General features: G+C 53.5%; 1 protein-coding gene across 1 annotated transcript; it reads right to left on the minus strand.

Moving 5' to 3' along the window:
- Positions 1-2967: 2967 nt before the first annotated feature.
- Positions 2968-12584, minus strand: LOC130478539 (TLC domain-containing protein 4-like). Its single transcript, XM_056850678.1, has 6 exons — positions 12430-12584; positions 11798-11887; positions 8404-8462; positions 7468-7562; positions 6002-6075; positions 2968-3271 (listed from the first exon to the last, which is right to left on the minus strand). The coding sequence occupies exons 1-6, from the start codon at positions 12582-12584 to the stop codon at positions 2980-2982; spliced, it is 765 nt and encodes a 254-aa protein (XP_056706656.1). The 3' UTR covers positions 2968-2979.

Here is a 12584-nt window from a genome sequence, read left to right on the forward strand (position 1 = left end):
ATTTTCTTTGTTATACGAAGGGATGGAATCACAGGGCACCCAGCAGCAAATTCCGGGTACTTTTCAGGCTGTTTTGCAGGGAAAAACCTTCTAAGGCACAGAATTAGGAATAAAGAGCTGAGCAGCATCTTCTAAAAAATAATTGTTCATTCCCCCAGCACCTGGAAGTTTTATAAGAAATAAACTTAAAAGTCTTTAAATTCTTATTCAAATGTGCCCTAAGAGGTTTAGCACCTGGGGCTGGTTTGTTTGGTCAAGAGCAGCTACGGAGCAGGATTCTCCGGGAATTTCCCTTGGACAAGCCCCACTGGAAGGAATGGGAGCGCAGTTTCTGGGGGGTTGCCCAGGGAATCCTGTTCCGCAGCCTTTGGAAAGACCTCCTCAGCACACTGATGAGAGAGTCCTCTCGCCCTGACATCGAGCTGACACCCCCACCCCACCCCCGGGCATCCCCAGCTCCTTGCCCAGAGCGTGGCTGGTCGGTTGCTCTTGCACCCTCTGCCTTGGCTTGCTGTCGGTGGGATGGAAACCGCCTCCCTCATAAGGTTGTGCTGAAGACCGAGCAAGATACAGGATGCAAAAGACATTGAATCTTGCAAACATGAAATAACATTAGCAAACAAAACCGTCTGGCGTGCGAGCTGTCTTTCGGCTGAAGTGGCTCTCGAAACCAAGCATGAGGCCTGAATGCACGTAAAGGGAAAGGTGGCAGGAAACTGCATGTGTGTTTGTGTGTGTTGGGGGGTGGGTCTGTCTTAAGACCCACAGCACATGCAGGAGAGGCTGCTGGAATGCTTGTGCGTTTGAGAAAGTGTGCAGTGCCCCCCAGGCTTGGGGGTGCAATGGGGCCCCCAGAGCTCTCCTAGACATCCATTGCTTCTTGGGGATGAAACTCGAAGCGTCTTGTGTGGAACAGAAAACAAGAGCGCACTCTGGAGAGCTCCCCACTGGCTGGCTGCCTGGCGAAGCCCTGCGCTCCTCTTGGGCAGGTGTCTTGCAGCCATGTGCCATCAGGTTGGCCACAGACACAGATTCCCAGCTCTGGGCTTGGAAACGTCTCCCCATGGCTGTGCTAGGAGGGACCCCTCCCTTTGAAAACTGAAGCCAGAGAGCTTTTCTTCCCCAAAGCGGAGCCCAGATTTCCTCCGCTGCAGGCAAAGAGCACCATCTCGGTGCCTGCAGGGAGCTTCCATTCAGAAGCAGAAGCAGGATGCTTGGCTCAGAAAGTTTTGTGACGGGCCCTGCCTCCTGCGGCAGCCTCGGGGTGGTGATGCCCAAGAGCCTTCTTCAAGGTTACAAATGTGCCCTCTAGCTCAGCAAAGTTGGGGCCCCAGAAGTATAGTGTCCATGCAAGAACCTAGCAAATAGCATTCAAAATTATTTTTGAAGCTGTTAGGATCATCAGAAGAGCCCTGCTGGATCAGACCCGTGAGGGTCCGTCTAGTCCAGCCTCCCGTCTCACACAGGGGCCCACCAGTTCCTCTGGAGGGTGCGTAGAGTGTACTGGCCAATGTAGTACTAGATTCCCTGTCAAAATCTGGCAATGCCTGCCCCCAAAGGGCAAGATCTTGCTACATGTCTGCTCAGAAGTAAATTTCCTCCTGCATAGGTCCTCTCTGTTTTTTTCTTTCATTCCCTTGGTTTCTTTCATTCCTAATTTAGCTTCTTGTGCCCCTGGCTTATCAGTTCTTGTATGGATTAAATTGAAGTAATTATGTTTTACTTTATAGCAAGCCAAAACCACTGTTCACAGTTTTTTTAAAAAAATCATCACAATAACACTCTTGCAAAATAATAGGAGAAAATATCTGTGGCTTGGCTTGTTAAAAAGTTGCTGGTGGAATTACATCTCTATGCCCTTTCCCCCACAGTGGGCGGTCAAGCATTTACTCATGAGCAAGGGGAGGGAAAGGGTCAGCCAGCAGGAATTAATCTAGGCTCAAGGGAGGAGACAGAAGGTTAGCAGGACAGTGGCCTAAACAGCAGCTTCTGCCCTCCATGGGGGACAGCCTCGCAGGGCAGTTATAATTTAAGTAACAAGAAATGCCCACAAACCCGGTCTGAAAAAAATCACGGGGGAGGGGCCACAGGTTGCCCCCCCCCCCACATGATCTGGATTGTCTGCAAAAACCCGAGTGAAGAAGCAGCGGGCCATTTCATATTCTTGTAGAAGCAACCGGTCACCCTCTCTCCCGCGCACCCAGGTCCCAAGCCCGTCAGCGTCACATGAACACATGAAGCTGCCTTCTACTGAATCAGACCCCCGGTCCATCAATGTCAGTATTGTCTACTCAGACCGGCAGTGGCTCTCCAGGGTCTCAGGCAGGGGTCTTTTACATCACCTGCTTGCTCAGGCCCTTTAACTGGAGATGCTGCCGGGGATTGAACCGGGGACCTTCTGCATGCCAAGCAGATGCTCAGCCACTGAGCCACGGCCCCTCCCCATATACTCCTCAGATAATCTGGGCTAAATGAGACCCTAAGGCACGTGGCTCCCCAATAATCCCCTCCCACCCCTCCCAATAATCAGCAGGCCACAGAACCGGCCCCCTATCCCAAGGGGGGGACTTCCTGCTGAGGCCACGCAATGTCCTGCCTCGCGAAGCTCCCGCCAGGAGTGCAGAAGGCCACCCAGATCCAAGTTCCCCTGCAAACGCCCTGGGTGAGCTGTGAGCAGTTGGGGCTGGGCAGCCAGCACCAGGCAGCTCTACCTACAAGCTCTGACCCCCCCCCCCAAAGCATCCTCAGCTACATCAGGGGCTTCTGGGAGGGACAGACAACACCCCCCCCCCGGACTCAGTGGCCACATCTGGTCAGGATGGCAAAGATGGCCTTTTGAGAGGGTGGAAGACCAAACGCCCCAGTCGTGTGGGCCTGGGGTTGTCTGCCCGGCCCCAATGGTGAAGTCCTAGGAGTTTGGAAATGATTCAAAGGTGTCCTCCGGCTTTGCACCAGACACGCCCTGCGGCTGCTCTGTCTTCAGGCCGCCTTGCGGGCTCTGGGCCGGCAGAAGGCCCGGTAGAAGCCGCGGGTGATGCGATACATCCACACCATGTTGAGCACTTCTAGAGCCAGGCTGGACCCGATCCAGGCCAGCTGCACGCTCAGGCCCAGGCGCTTGTACTCCGGAGTGCCGTACCAGGAGAACACCTGTGCGTAGTAGCTGGGGATGACGGCGATGCGCACTGCAAAGAACACCACGGTCATGGCCAGGCCGTTGGCCAAGGGCAGCCAGGAAGATCGGGGACAGCCGGCCACGTCCAGGAACCAGCTGAAACAAGCGCCAAGAGAGGAGAGTCAGGCATACGCGGCATCAGAGAGAGAGGCCTGGAACGACCCCTGCACTACAGGAGAGCCCGACCGAATTCTTCCAGATCAGAAATGAAAAATGGGAACCTAAACTTCCTGGAACATTCAGAGACATCTAAAGTCCAACGAAGAGTCGAGCAATTTGGAAGCCCCCCTCAACCTCATAAGAACGGCCCTGCTGGATCAGACCCAGGCCCGTCGAGGCCAGCAGTCTGTTCACACAGTGGCCCAACCAGGGGCCTTCAGGAAGCCCACAAGCAAGACGCCTGCAGCAGCACCATCCTGCCTGTGTTCCTCAGCACCTCATATATTCGGCAGGTTCCTCTGATCCTGGAAAGAATAGGTATTCATCATGACTAGTATCCATTTGGACTGGCAGCCATGGATACCCCTCTCCTCCATGAATATGTCCACTCCCCTCTTAAAGCCTTCCAAGGTGGAAGCATCCTGGGGCAGGGAGTTCCACTCTGCGTTGTGTGGAAAAAATACTTCCTTTTATCATTTTTGAATCTCTCACCCTCCAGCTTCAGCAGATGACCCCACGTTCTGGTATTATGAGAGAGGAAGAAAAGCTTCTCCCTGACCACTCTCTCTATACCATGCATACTTTTATAGACCTCTATCATGTCTCCCCTTCACAAAATCACACAAGGTTGGAAGAGACCACAAGGGCCATCCAGTCCAACCCCCTGCCATGCAGGAGCCCCTTAAGTACCTTCTTTCCAAGCTAAGCAGCCATAAGCATTTTATCATAGAATCACAGAGTTGGAAGGGACCACCAGGGTCATCTAGTCCAACCCCCTGCACAATGCAGGAATTTCACTACTACCTCCCCCTCCACACCCCCAGTGACCCCTACTCCATGCCCAGAAGATGGCCAAGATGCCCTCCCTCTCATCATCTGCCCAAGGTCATAAAGTCAGCATTGCTGACAGATGGGCCATCTAACCTCTGCTTAGAAACCTCCAGGGGAGGAGAGCTCACCCCCCCCCCCCCGAGGAAGCCTGTTCCACTGAGGAACTGCTCTGTTAAGAAATTTTAACTGCTCCTCACAGGGCAGTTGCTCTAGTCCCCCACCTATCAGCTCTCAGGGGCTTGAACAGTCTAGTCCCCCTCCCCAGTTTTCCTTAACTGACTCGCAACTGCTGGTAAGTTCTCCTGTCTTTCTGAAGAATGCCTGGTCCTCTGGCTGGTTTGAGTATTTTTCTTTGGGTCGATTTGCAAACGTCTGCCTGTCCAAGGAGTTCCCCAAGTCTGATGGAATTGTTTTTTCTCCTTTTATGATAGCCATGAGATGGACATAAGAATAGTGTCAAATGGAATTGTTCAGGTAGGCATTTTAATAAAGGGCATAAAGCTGTGATTTTAAGCAGTTCAATGTATTGGGTTTTTTATGATAGCGCTGTCTTGTAATTTTTGTAATTTGCCTCAAAACTCAGCCAGAAAGACGGGCTATGAATGAAGGAAGTAAATAAGCACATTCCCAATTTACTATCAGATGAAAAGGACGGGCCATCTAACGTAGCGTCAGAGAGTAGCCGTGTTGGTCTGCAGTCAAAGAGTTAGATTTGACTCCAGGAGAACCTTGGAGAGTTTTTTTGGGGGATGAACTTTCAAGAGTACCTGACGAAGGGAGCTGTGACTCTCAAAAGCTCACACCTTGAAAATCTTGTTCGTCTCTCAGGTGCTCCTGGACTCGAATCGAGCTCTTCTGGTGTAGAAGCAAGAAAACCTCATTTTTAATTTTAACACCCAGCAGAGCTACAGAATACACCCCCCCTCCATATTCCAGACCCAGACGTGTGGGGAGCTGAGCTTTCAGGAGCACAGGGGTCAGCCGTGGACCTCCAAATGCCGAGAAACACGGCCCTTTTCTTAGCAGGCTGGGCTCGAACGGTGTGCGCGCGTGCGTGTGCGTGCTTGCTCACTCAATCTCTCCCTATAGCAGCCAGCAGCATCCCAGACCACTTGAAAGGGGAGCCTGAAAGACCGTGATTCAGGCTCTGCATTCAACGCCATGTACCAAAGAAGATCAGGTCTAACAGAGGAGCCAGGAAATATCATTTTTATAACGCATCAAATTTCTCACAGAATAAAAACCCGAACAAACGAGAGAGGTAGGAAGGGGACCAGGAGTGTGGGTTCGCCACTGGTAGCTGAAGGTTTCAGGAGGGTGCAAAGAGTTTAAAGGGAGCTCCTGAAAGGAGGAATTGGTTCGCTAGCTCCTGACGTGGTCCTGACGTGGCCAGCGTGGTGTAGTGGTTAAGAGCAATGGTTTGGAGCGGTGGAGTCTGATCTGGAGAACCGGGTTCGATTCCCCACTCCTCCCCACACAAGTGGCAGACGGTAATCTGGTGAACCGGGTTGGTTTCCCCACTCCTCCAAATGAAGCCAGCTGGGTGACCTTGGGCTAGTCACAGCTCTCTCAGCCCCCCCCTCACAGGGTGTCTGTTGTGGGGAGGGGAAGGTGATTGTAAGCCGGTTTGAGTCTCCCTTAAGTGGTAGAGAAAGTCGGCATATAAAAACCAACTCTTCCTCTTCTTCTTCTGATGTGGAGGGAAGGGTAAGGAAGGTGCTGACATGCCTCCCCCTCATGTCTCCCCCTATGGCCACACCTGAAGTGGCACACGCACATCCTTGGCCAGGCCCCGGAGTTTATCAACCAGTTTTGTTGCCCCATCATCTAACTCACCGGAGGTTGACAAAGGGTGTGGACAGCTCTGAGAGGAGCCGGAAGTTGGCAAAATAGGGCAGCACCCCACGACTCTGCAGGGACAGAAAGAGAAGCCATGAATTGACCTCACACCCTTTTGACACCCTCAGTGCTAATGGCTGCCACGACCTCTGCTGGCAGGGCAGCCCCACCTGTAGAGTGAAAAAGTATTTCCAGTTGAATCACAGAATCATAGAGGTGGAAGGGACCACCAGGGTCATCTAGTCCAACCCCCTGCACAATGCAGGAAATTCACAACTACCTCCCCCCCACACACCCTCAGTGAGTGACCCCTACTCCATGCCCAGAAGATGGCCAGGGTGCCCTCCCTCTCATCATCTACCTAAGGTCACAGAATCAGCACTGCTGACAGATGGCCATCTAGCCTCTCCTTAAAACCTCCAGGGAAGGAGAGCTCACCACCTCCCGAGGAAGCCTGTTCCACTGAGGAACAGCTCTCACTGTTAGAAAAGAGGATTCCTGAGGCTCTTCCCTAAACCACTTGGGGTGAATCTGGGGAACACAGGGAGAAAACAACCTTGAAAACCAATCTTGAGCCAGCTACCTGAGACCGACTTCCGTCAGGATCGAACTCAGGTCATGAGCAGAGCTTGGACTGCAGTACTGCCACTTGCCACTCTGCGCCATGGCGAATGAAGAACGTTGCACAAAAGGGACAGAAAAACACCACAAAGGGGAGTGTTGATGGAACAACTCCAGATTTAGAAGGGTTGCTCTTCCTTCCCCCTACTGATGGGGCAGAATCACGGAATCATGGTCTGCTGCTTCCTCCTACCGTGCTTCCGCTTTGAGACAGGGTTGCCAACTGCCTGGAGAGAAAAAATGTCCTAACCCTTTAACAGAGGCTTAATAGGATGTTATTGACCTCCCTGCCAAAAGAGGTTCTCTTGCCCATCTCTACACATTAAGCCTCTGTTAAAGGGATGGGGCATTCTTCTCCAGATCAGTTGGCAACCCTTCTGCAACACCTCCCACTTTCCCCCCATTTGGCAGTGCGCCCTGCTTTTTCTGGGCTGTGCAAATGCACTCAGGGCCTGCCTCTTCGATTCATTCTTCTACAGCTCCTGGCCCCTTTCAGCTTCTCCTTGGAGGGCAGAGACAGATCAGATAATCTCGGGTATGCGGAAATTCTGTTTCCCATCCTCCAGATTACGGGTGGAAGTTGGACAGTTCCACTCTCGACGGCTGGGCTGGTTTTCTCCCTGGCCCAGTTCCCAGGCTATGCTCTCTCTCCCTTTCCTTGGGAGTGAAGGCAGTTTCTGTGGACTGGCAGGGAACAGGAGGGGTGGTCTATGGACATCGGCAGAGGAAGAGCCGGACAGAGCACAGAATCCGGCCAACAGCAATTTTTTTTTTAAAGGAACATAGAGCATAGGGGGAACCCGTCCACAGCAAGGACGAGAGCCAGACTCCGAAGCACTGACCAGCACGTATCCGTAAGCATACAACGCCGCCAAGTGGTGGCAAACGAAGAGGGAATCTCCCAGGGTCCTCCAATAACGGATTAGCAGCAGCAGATCTAGAATGCAGAACACAGACTCAGAAGGAGGAGACAGAAGAAGGAGACAGAAGAAAGAAGGAAACAGAAGGAAAAGGAGACAGAAAGAGGAGGAGGAGAAGGAGGAGACGAGTTGGTTTTTATATGCTGACTTTCTCTACCACTTAAGGAAGCCTCAAACCGGCTCACAATCACCTTCCATTCCCCTCCCCACAACAGACACCCTGTGAGGTAGGTGGGGCTGAGAGAGCTCCAAGAGAGCTGTGACTAGCCCAAGGCCACCCAGCTGGCCTCATGCGTAGGAGTGGGGAAACCAACCCGGTTCACCAGATTACCGTCCGCCACTTGTGTGTGGAGGAGTGGGGAATTAAACCCGGTTCTCCAGATTAGAGTCCACCGCTCCAAACCACCGCTCTTAACCACTACCCCATGCTTAGTAGTGCTTAGTGGGAGCACAGCAGGCTGGTCACGGGTTCAAGCAAGGCCCAGGAGGGAAGGGGGACCGCAGGCTGGGCTTGCCCCCCTTTCCTTTCTGGCCCAGCACCCAGCTGTCCCCTGGCATGGACACAAATGGACGGAGAGGCTCTCGCCGGCCAGTTTCTCTCTGTTGTACCGCTGTTGAAGGCACAGGAGGAGAGCTGTGGGGGCCGGCAGGAGACGCTAGCATTCTGGGCACTAACGGCAGACCGCAGCACAACCAATTCTCCCTCTACGCACACGCACGCACACTGAGGAAATCTGTAAAGTCACAGGCAAAGGGTAGGAGGGTCGGAGGATTCTTCCCCAGGCAACGGGTTTACCAGCGGGCATCCCTAGAGACCCGTGGGCCCTGCAGAGGGAAACAGGGGGGTGCGCAACTTACCATACAGCAAATAGCCGCTGGTGATGGCGACGTTCAGCTTGACCAGGCGGGGCTCTCCCCTGCAAGGATCAGAGAAAGGGTGAAAGGCACAGGAGACGGACCCGGCTGCCCTCACAGCAGGCACTCCTCTCTCCCCGGCAGGCTGGGGCTCTGCACATTTCTTAGGCTGGGCTGAAGGTCTGCTGTCAGAAAGTACCCCAGCCTCCAGCCTCGCTCAGCCACTGGGGGCCTTCCGCCCCTTGGCCACACAATCCTGGGGAGTTTTGTGTAACTGCTTTGGACTAGCGATTAGGCTGCTTTGGAGAGGGGCAGGCATGATATGGACAGTTGGGACTTGTTTCTCTCTCTCCCTCCCCCCACATACACACTGGGGCCTACAGCATCTCATTTTGATCGCTTTCCTCTGCTCTGGTTAGACCTCACCTAGAGTATCGTGTTCAGTTTTGGGCACCACAATTTAAGAAGGATGTAGACAAGCTGGGGCGTGTCCAGAGGAGGGCAATGAAGATGGTGAGGGTTCTGGAGACCTATGAGGAAAGGTTGAAGGAGCTGGGTACGTTTCGCCTGAAGAGGAGAAGACTGAGAGGGGATAGGATAACCATCTTCAAGTACCTGAAGGGCTGTCATAGAGAGGAGGGTGCCGAGTTGTTTTCTGTTGCTCAAGGTCGGACCAGAACCAACAGGTTGAAATTAAGAGTTTCCGTCTAGACATTAGGGAGAACTTTCTAACAGTTATAGAGCGGTTCCTCAGTGGAACAGGCTTCCTCTGGAGGTGGTGAGCTCTCCTACCCTGGAGGTTTTTAAGCAGAGGCTAGATGGCCATCTGTCAGCAATGCTGATTCTATTACCTTAGGCAGACCATGAGAAGGGAGGGCATCTTGGCCTTCTTCTGGGCATGGAGCAGGGGTCACTGGGTGTGTGGGGGGAGGTAGTTGTTAATGTCCTGCATTGTGCAGGGGGTTGGGCTAGATGACCCTGGTGGTCCCTTCCATTTCTATGATTCTATGATCAGGGGAAATGGCATGGGGGGAGAAATGAGGCTTCCCTTCCCAATACAGATAAAACCCACCCCAGCCTCAGATACCTTCAGGAGAGCCAAGTATGGAACTCCAGCCCCACATGCGGTTTGGCCCTAAATGCAGCCCCCTGCCCTTGGTAGAGAAAGTCGGCATATAAAAACCAACTCTTCTTCTCCCCCCACACTTCCCTGGAGCATCATGGTGCTTCTGTACGCCTCCTGGGTTTTCCGCATCTCAGCTGTGATCTTTCCCAAACCCATTTTCCAATGGTGTTTGGAAGAAGAGTGCAGCACAGCTGGGGTGGCCCCACGTGGCCGGGAACGTCTGGATCTTCCTGACCCGTCCCACATCGGCTCCCTGTTCCCTGCCCCCGTCTCTTCCCCTTGGCAACCATTTCCCCCTCCCAGCAGAGGGCTGTTTTTTTAATCAGCCACCAACACATAATATTATACAAACCTGGGTATCAGGTTCTCTGAATCGCCAGCTTTATTTAAGATGTGAACGGACTCCAGTGTGACTGTTCGACTGCAGACCACAGCATGGCCACCCTCTCTGAGTCTTCTGTCTTATTGGCTGCCTAGATGCTTGGACCGTCTTGGAGATTCGTCCTCCACAGAGAGAGGTCAGCTCTGACCGTCTCTCACTCTGCCTCTTTGGCCTCTTGCTGCCCAGATGCTTGGAGTGGCCGGCTCTCGGTGGACGGGAACGTCTGAGTTGGCTAATACCCCACCCAGAATGTTGTAAATTCCCTAGATTTATTCCTTATTTCAGTCCATCCAGATGGTCAGTCTTCCTTCCACGCTTGCCCTTCCATTAACTGTTGCATGGGTCAGTGCAAGCCAACACTCTGAGGAGGGGGGAGGGGTGGGCAATGGAAGGAGGATTGTCTTTTCCACACTCAGTCTTTTTGGGGGCCTGAACTGGCAAGTGGGCAATATTCCCATGTCTATGGCACCCATTGCTCTGACCTGGATGGCCCAGGTTAGTCCTTGCATGGGAGACCACCAAGGAAGCACGGGGTTACTAGGCAGAGGCAGACCACTGCAAACCACCTCTGGGTGCGGTGGAACACAGGCAGGATGGTGCTGCTGCAGTCACCTTGTTTGTGGGCTTCCTGGAGGCACCTGGTGGGCCACTGTGTGAACAGACTGCTGGACTTGATGGGCCTTGGTCTGATCCAGCAGGGCCTTTCTTATGTTCTTATGAATGTCTCTTACCTGGAAAACTCTTTGAAGGGTCACCATAAGTCAGCTGCGACTTGACAGCATGTTCCAACACCATGGTACACATGTCATAGAATCAGTTGGAAGGGACCACTAAAGTCATCTAGTCCAACCCCCTGCACAATGCAGGAAATTCACAGCTACCTCCCTCCCACACACACCCAGTGACCCCTACTCCATGCCCAGAAGATGGCCAAGGTGCCCTCCCTCTCATCATCTGCCTAAGGTCATAGAATCAACATTGCTGTCAGATGGCCATCTAGCCTGACCTGGCAAGTGGGCGATATTCCCAGGTCCATGGCACCCATTGCTCTGACCTGGATGGCCCAGGTTAGTCCTTGCATGGGAGACCACCAAGGAAGCATGGGATCGCTAGGCAGAAGGAGACCACCGCACACCACCTCTGAATGTCTCTTACATGGAAAACCCTTTGAAGGGTCACCATAAGTCAGCTGTGACTTGACAGCACGTTCCACCAACATGGTACACGTGTCATAGAATCATAGAGTTGGAAGGGACCACCAGGGTCATCTAGTCAAACGCCCTGCACAAGGCAGGAAATTCACAACTACCTCCCCTCCCCACACCCCCAGTGATCCCCACTCCATGCCCAGAAGATGGCCAAGGTGCCCTCCCTCTCGTCATCTGCCTAAGGTCATAGAATCAACATTGCTGACAGATGGCCATCTAGCCTCTGCTTCAAAACCTCCAGGAAAGGAGAGCTCACCACCTCCCGAGGAAGCCTGTTCCACCGAGGAACCACTCTGACTGTCATATGTGTTATTTGACCACATAAGATAACAGTGTGGCTGAGCTGAGAAGCAGTGGGAGACTAATGAAAAACAAGCACTGAAAGTGGTGGAAGGCAAGGGGGAGGGAGAGAGGAGACTATGGCTTGGGCAGGGACCAAACGCCTCTTCCGGCCCAGTGGCCTCCCCGCCCCCTCCCCCCATCCTAAATCTCAAGGGGAACAAGGGTCCCGTTGTTCTGCAGCACAAAACAGCCCTTCACGGCTTCCCGTGTGATGGCATGAGCTCCCAGGCCCTTCCTCTGCCTCCTCTCCTGGACCATTAAGCTCTCCTTCAGCAACACCCCCCACCGCCACCGCCCGCCACCCCTCGTGGCTGAGCTGGATGGACTGCTGGTTCTTACCAGATGGGGTTGGCGTTTACAGCATCATCACACCACAGGATGTAGAGGCAGAAGAGGCCGACCACCACTGCGTGCAATGTGGACACACATCTGGGGAAGAGCAGACGCAAGGGTTACCCTGGGGATGACAGCTCTTGCGCATGCATGCTCACACACATGCATCTTCTCGCTCTCTGTCTCTTGCACATGGGGGAAGAGGAGAAGGAGGAGAAGAGTTGGTGTTTTTATATGCCAACTTTCTCTACCACTTAAGGGAGAATCAAACTTGCTTACAATCGCCTTCCCTTCCTCTCCCCACAACAGACACCCTGTGAGGCAGGTGGGGATGAGAGAGCTGTGACTAGCTCAAGGTGACCCTGCTGGCTTCACGTGGAGGAGTGGGGAAACCAACCCAGTTCACCAGATTAGCCTCCGCTGCTCATGTGGAGGAGTGGGGAATCAAACCCAGTTCTCCGGATCAGACTCCACCGCTCCAAACCACCGCTCTTAACCACGACACCATGCTGGCTCTCAACGCTGACTCCTCCTCACCAAGCAGCCAGACCCCAATGCACTAATGGAGTCTCTCTTGCTTCTGCCCTGTCTTTCCCCTCCCCACAAAGGCCGCTCGACTCGGCATGCAGGCACAGTACCTGGAGTTCCACTCGCTTCGCTTGACCGAGGGGAGGGCAGCATAACCGGGGCAGAGTGACAAGGACACCTGGGGGCTGAGAGCCGAGAAGGAGAACTGGAAAGCCACGAAGCTGCCGGCAACCACGCAGTAGCCCAGGCGGGTGGAATCCTCCAT

Source organism: Euleptes europaea, chromosome 1 (genome assembly GCF_029931775.1).
Source record: "Euleptes europaea isolate rEulEur1 chromosome 1, rEulEur1.hap1, whole genome shotgun sequence".
NCBI classification, from domain to species: Eukaryota; Metazoa; Chordata; class Lepidosauria; order Squamata; family Sphaerodactylidae; genus Euleptes; species Euleptes europaea.

Excerpts from the sequence above, each read along its gene's own strand:
- LOC130478539 (XM_056850678.1), bottom strand. The coding sequence starts at position 12,584 with ATGGAGGATTCCACCCGCCTGGGCTACTGCGTGGTTGCCGGCAGCTTC. Across the intron at positions 11,888-12,429 it reads CGAAGCGAGTGGAACTCCAG|ATGTGTGTCCACATTGCACG; the intron begins GTACTGTGCCTG and ends GCTCTTCCCCAG. Across the intron at positions 8,463-11,797 it reads GTAAACGCCAACCCCATCTG|GGGAGAGCCCCGCCTGGTCA; the intron begins GTAAGAACCAGC and ends TGATCCTTGCAG.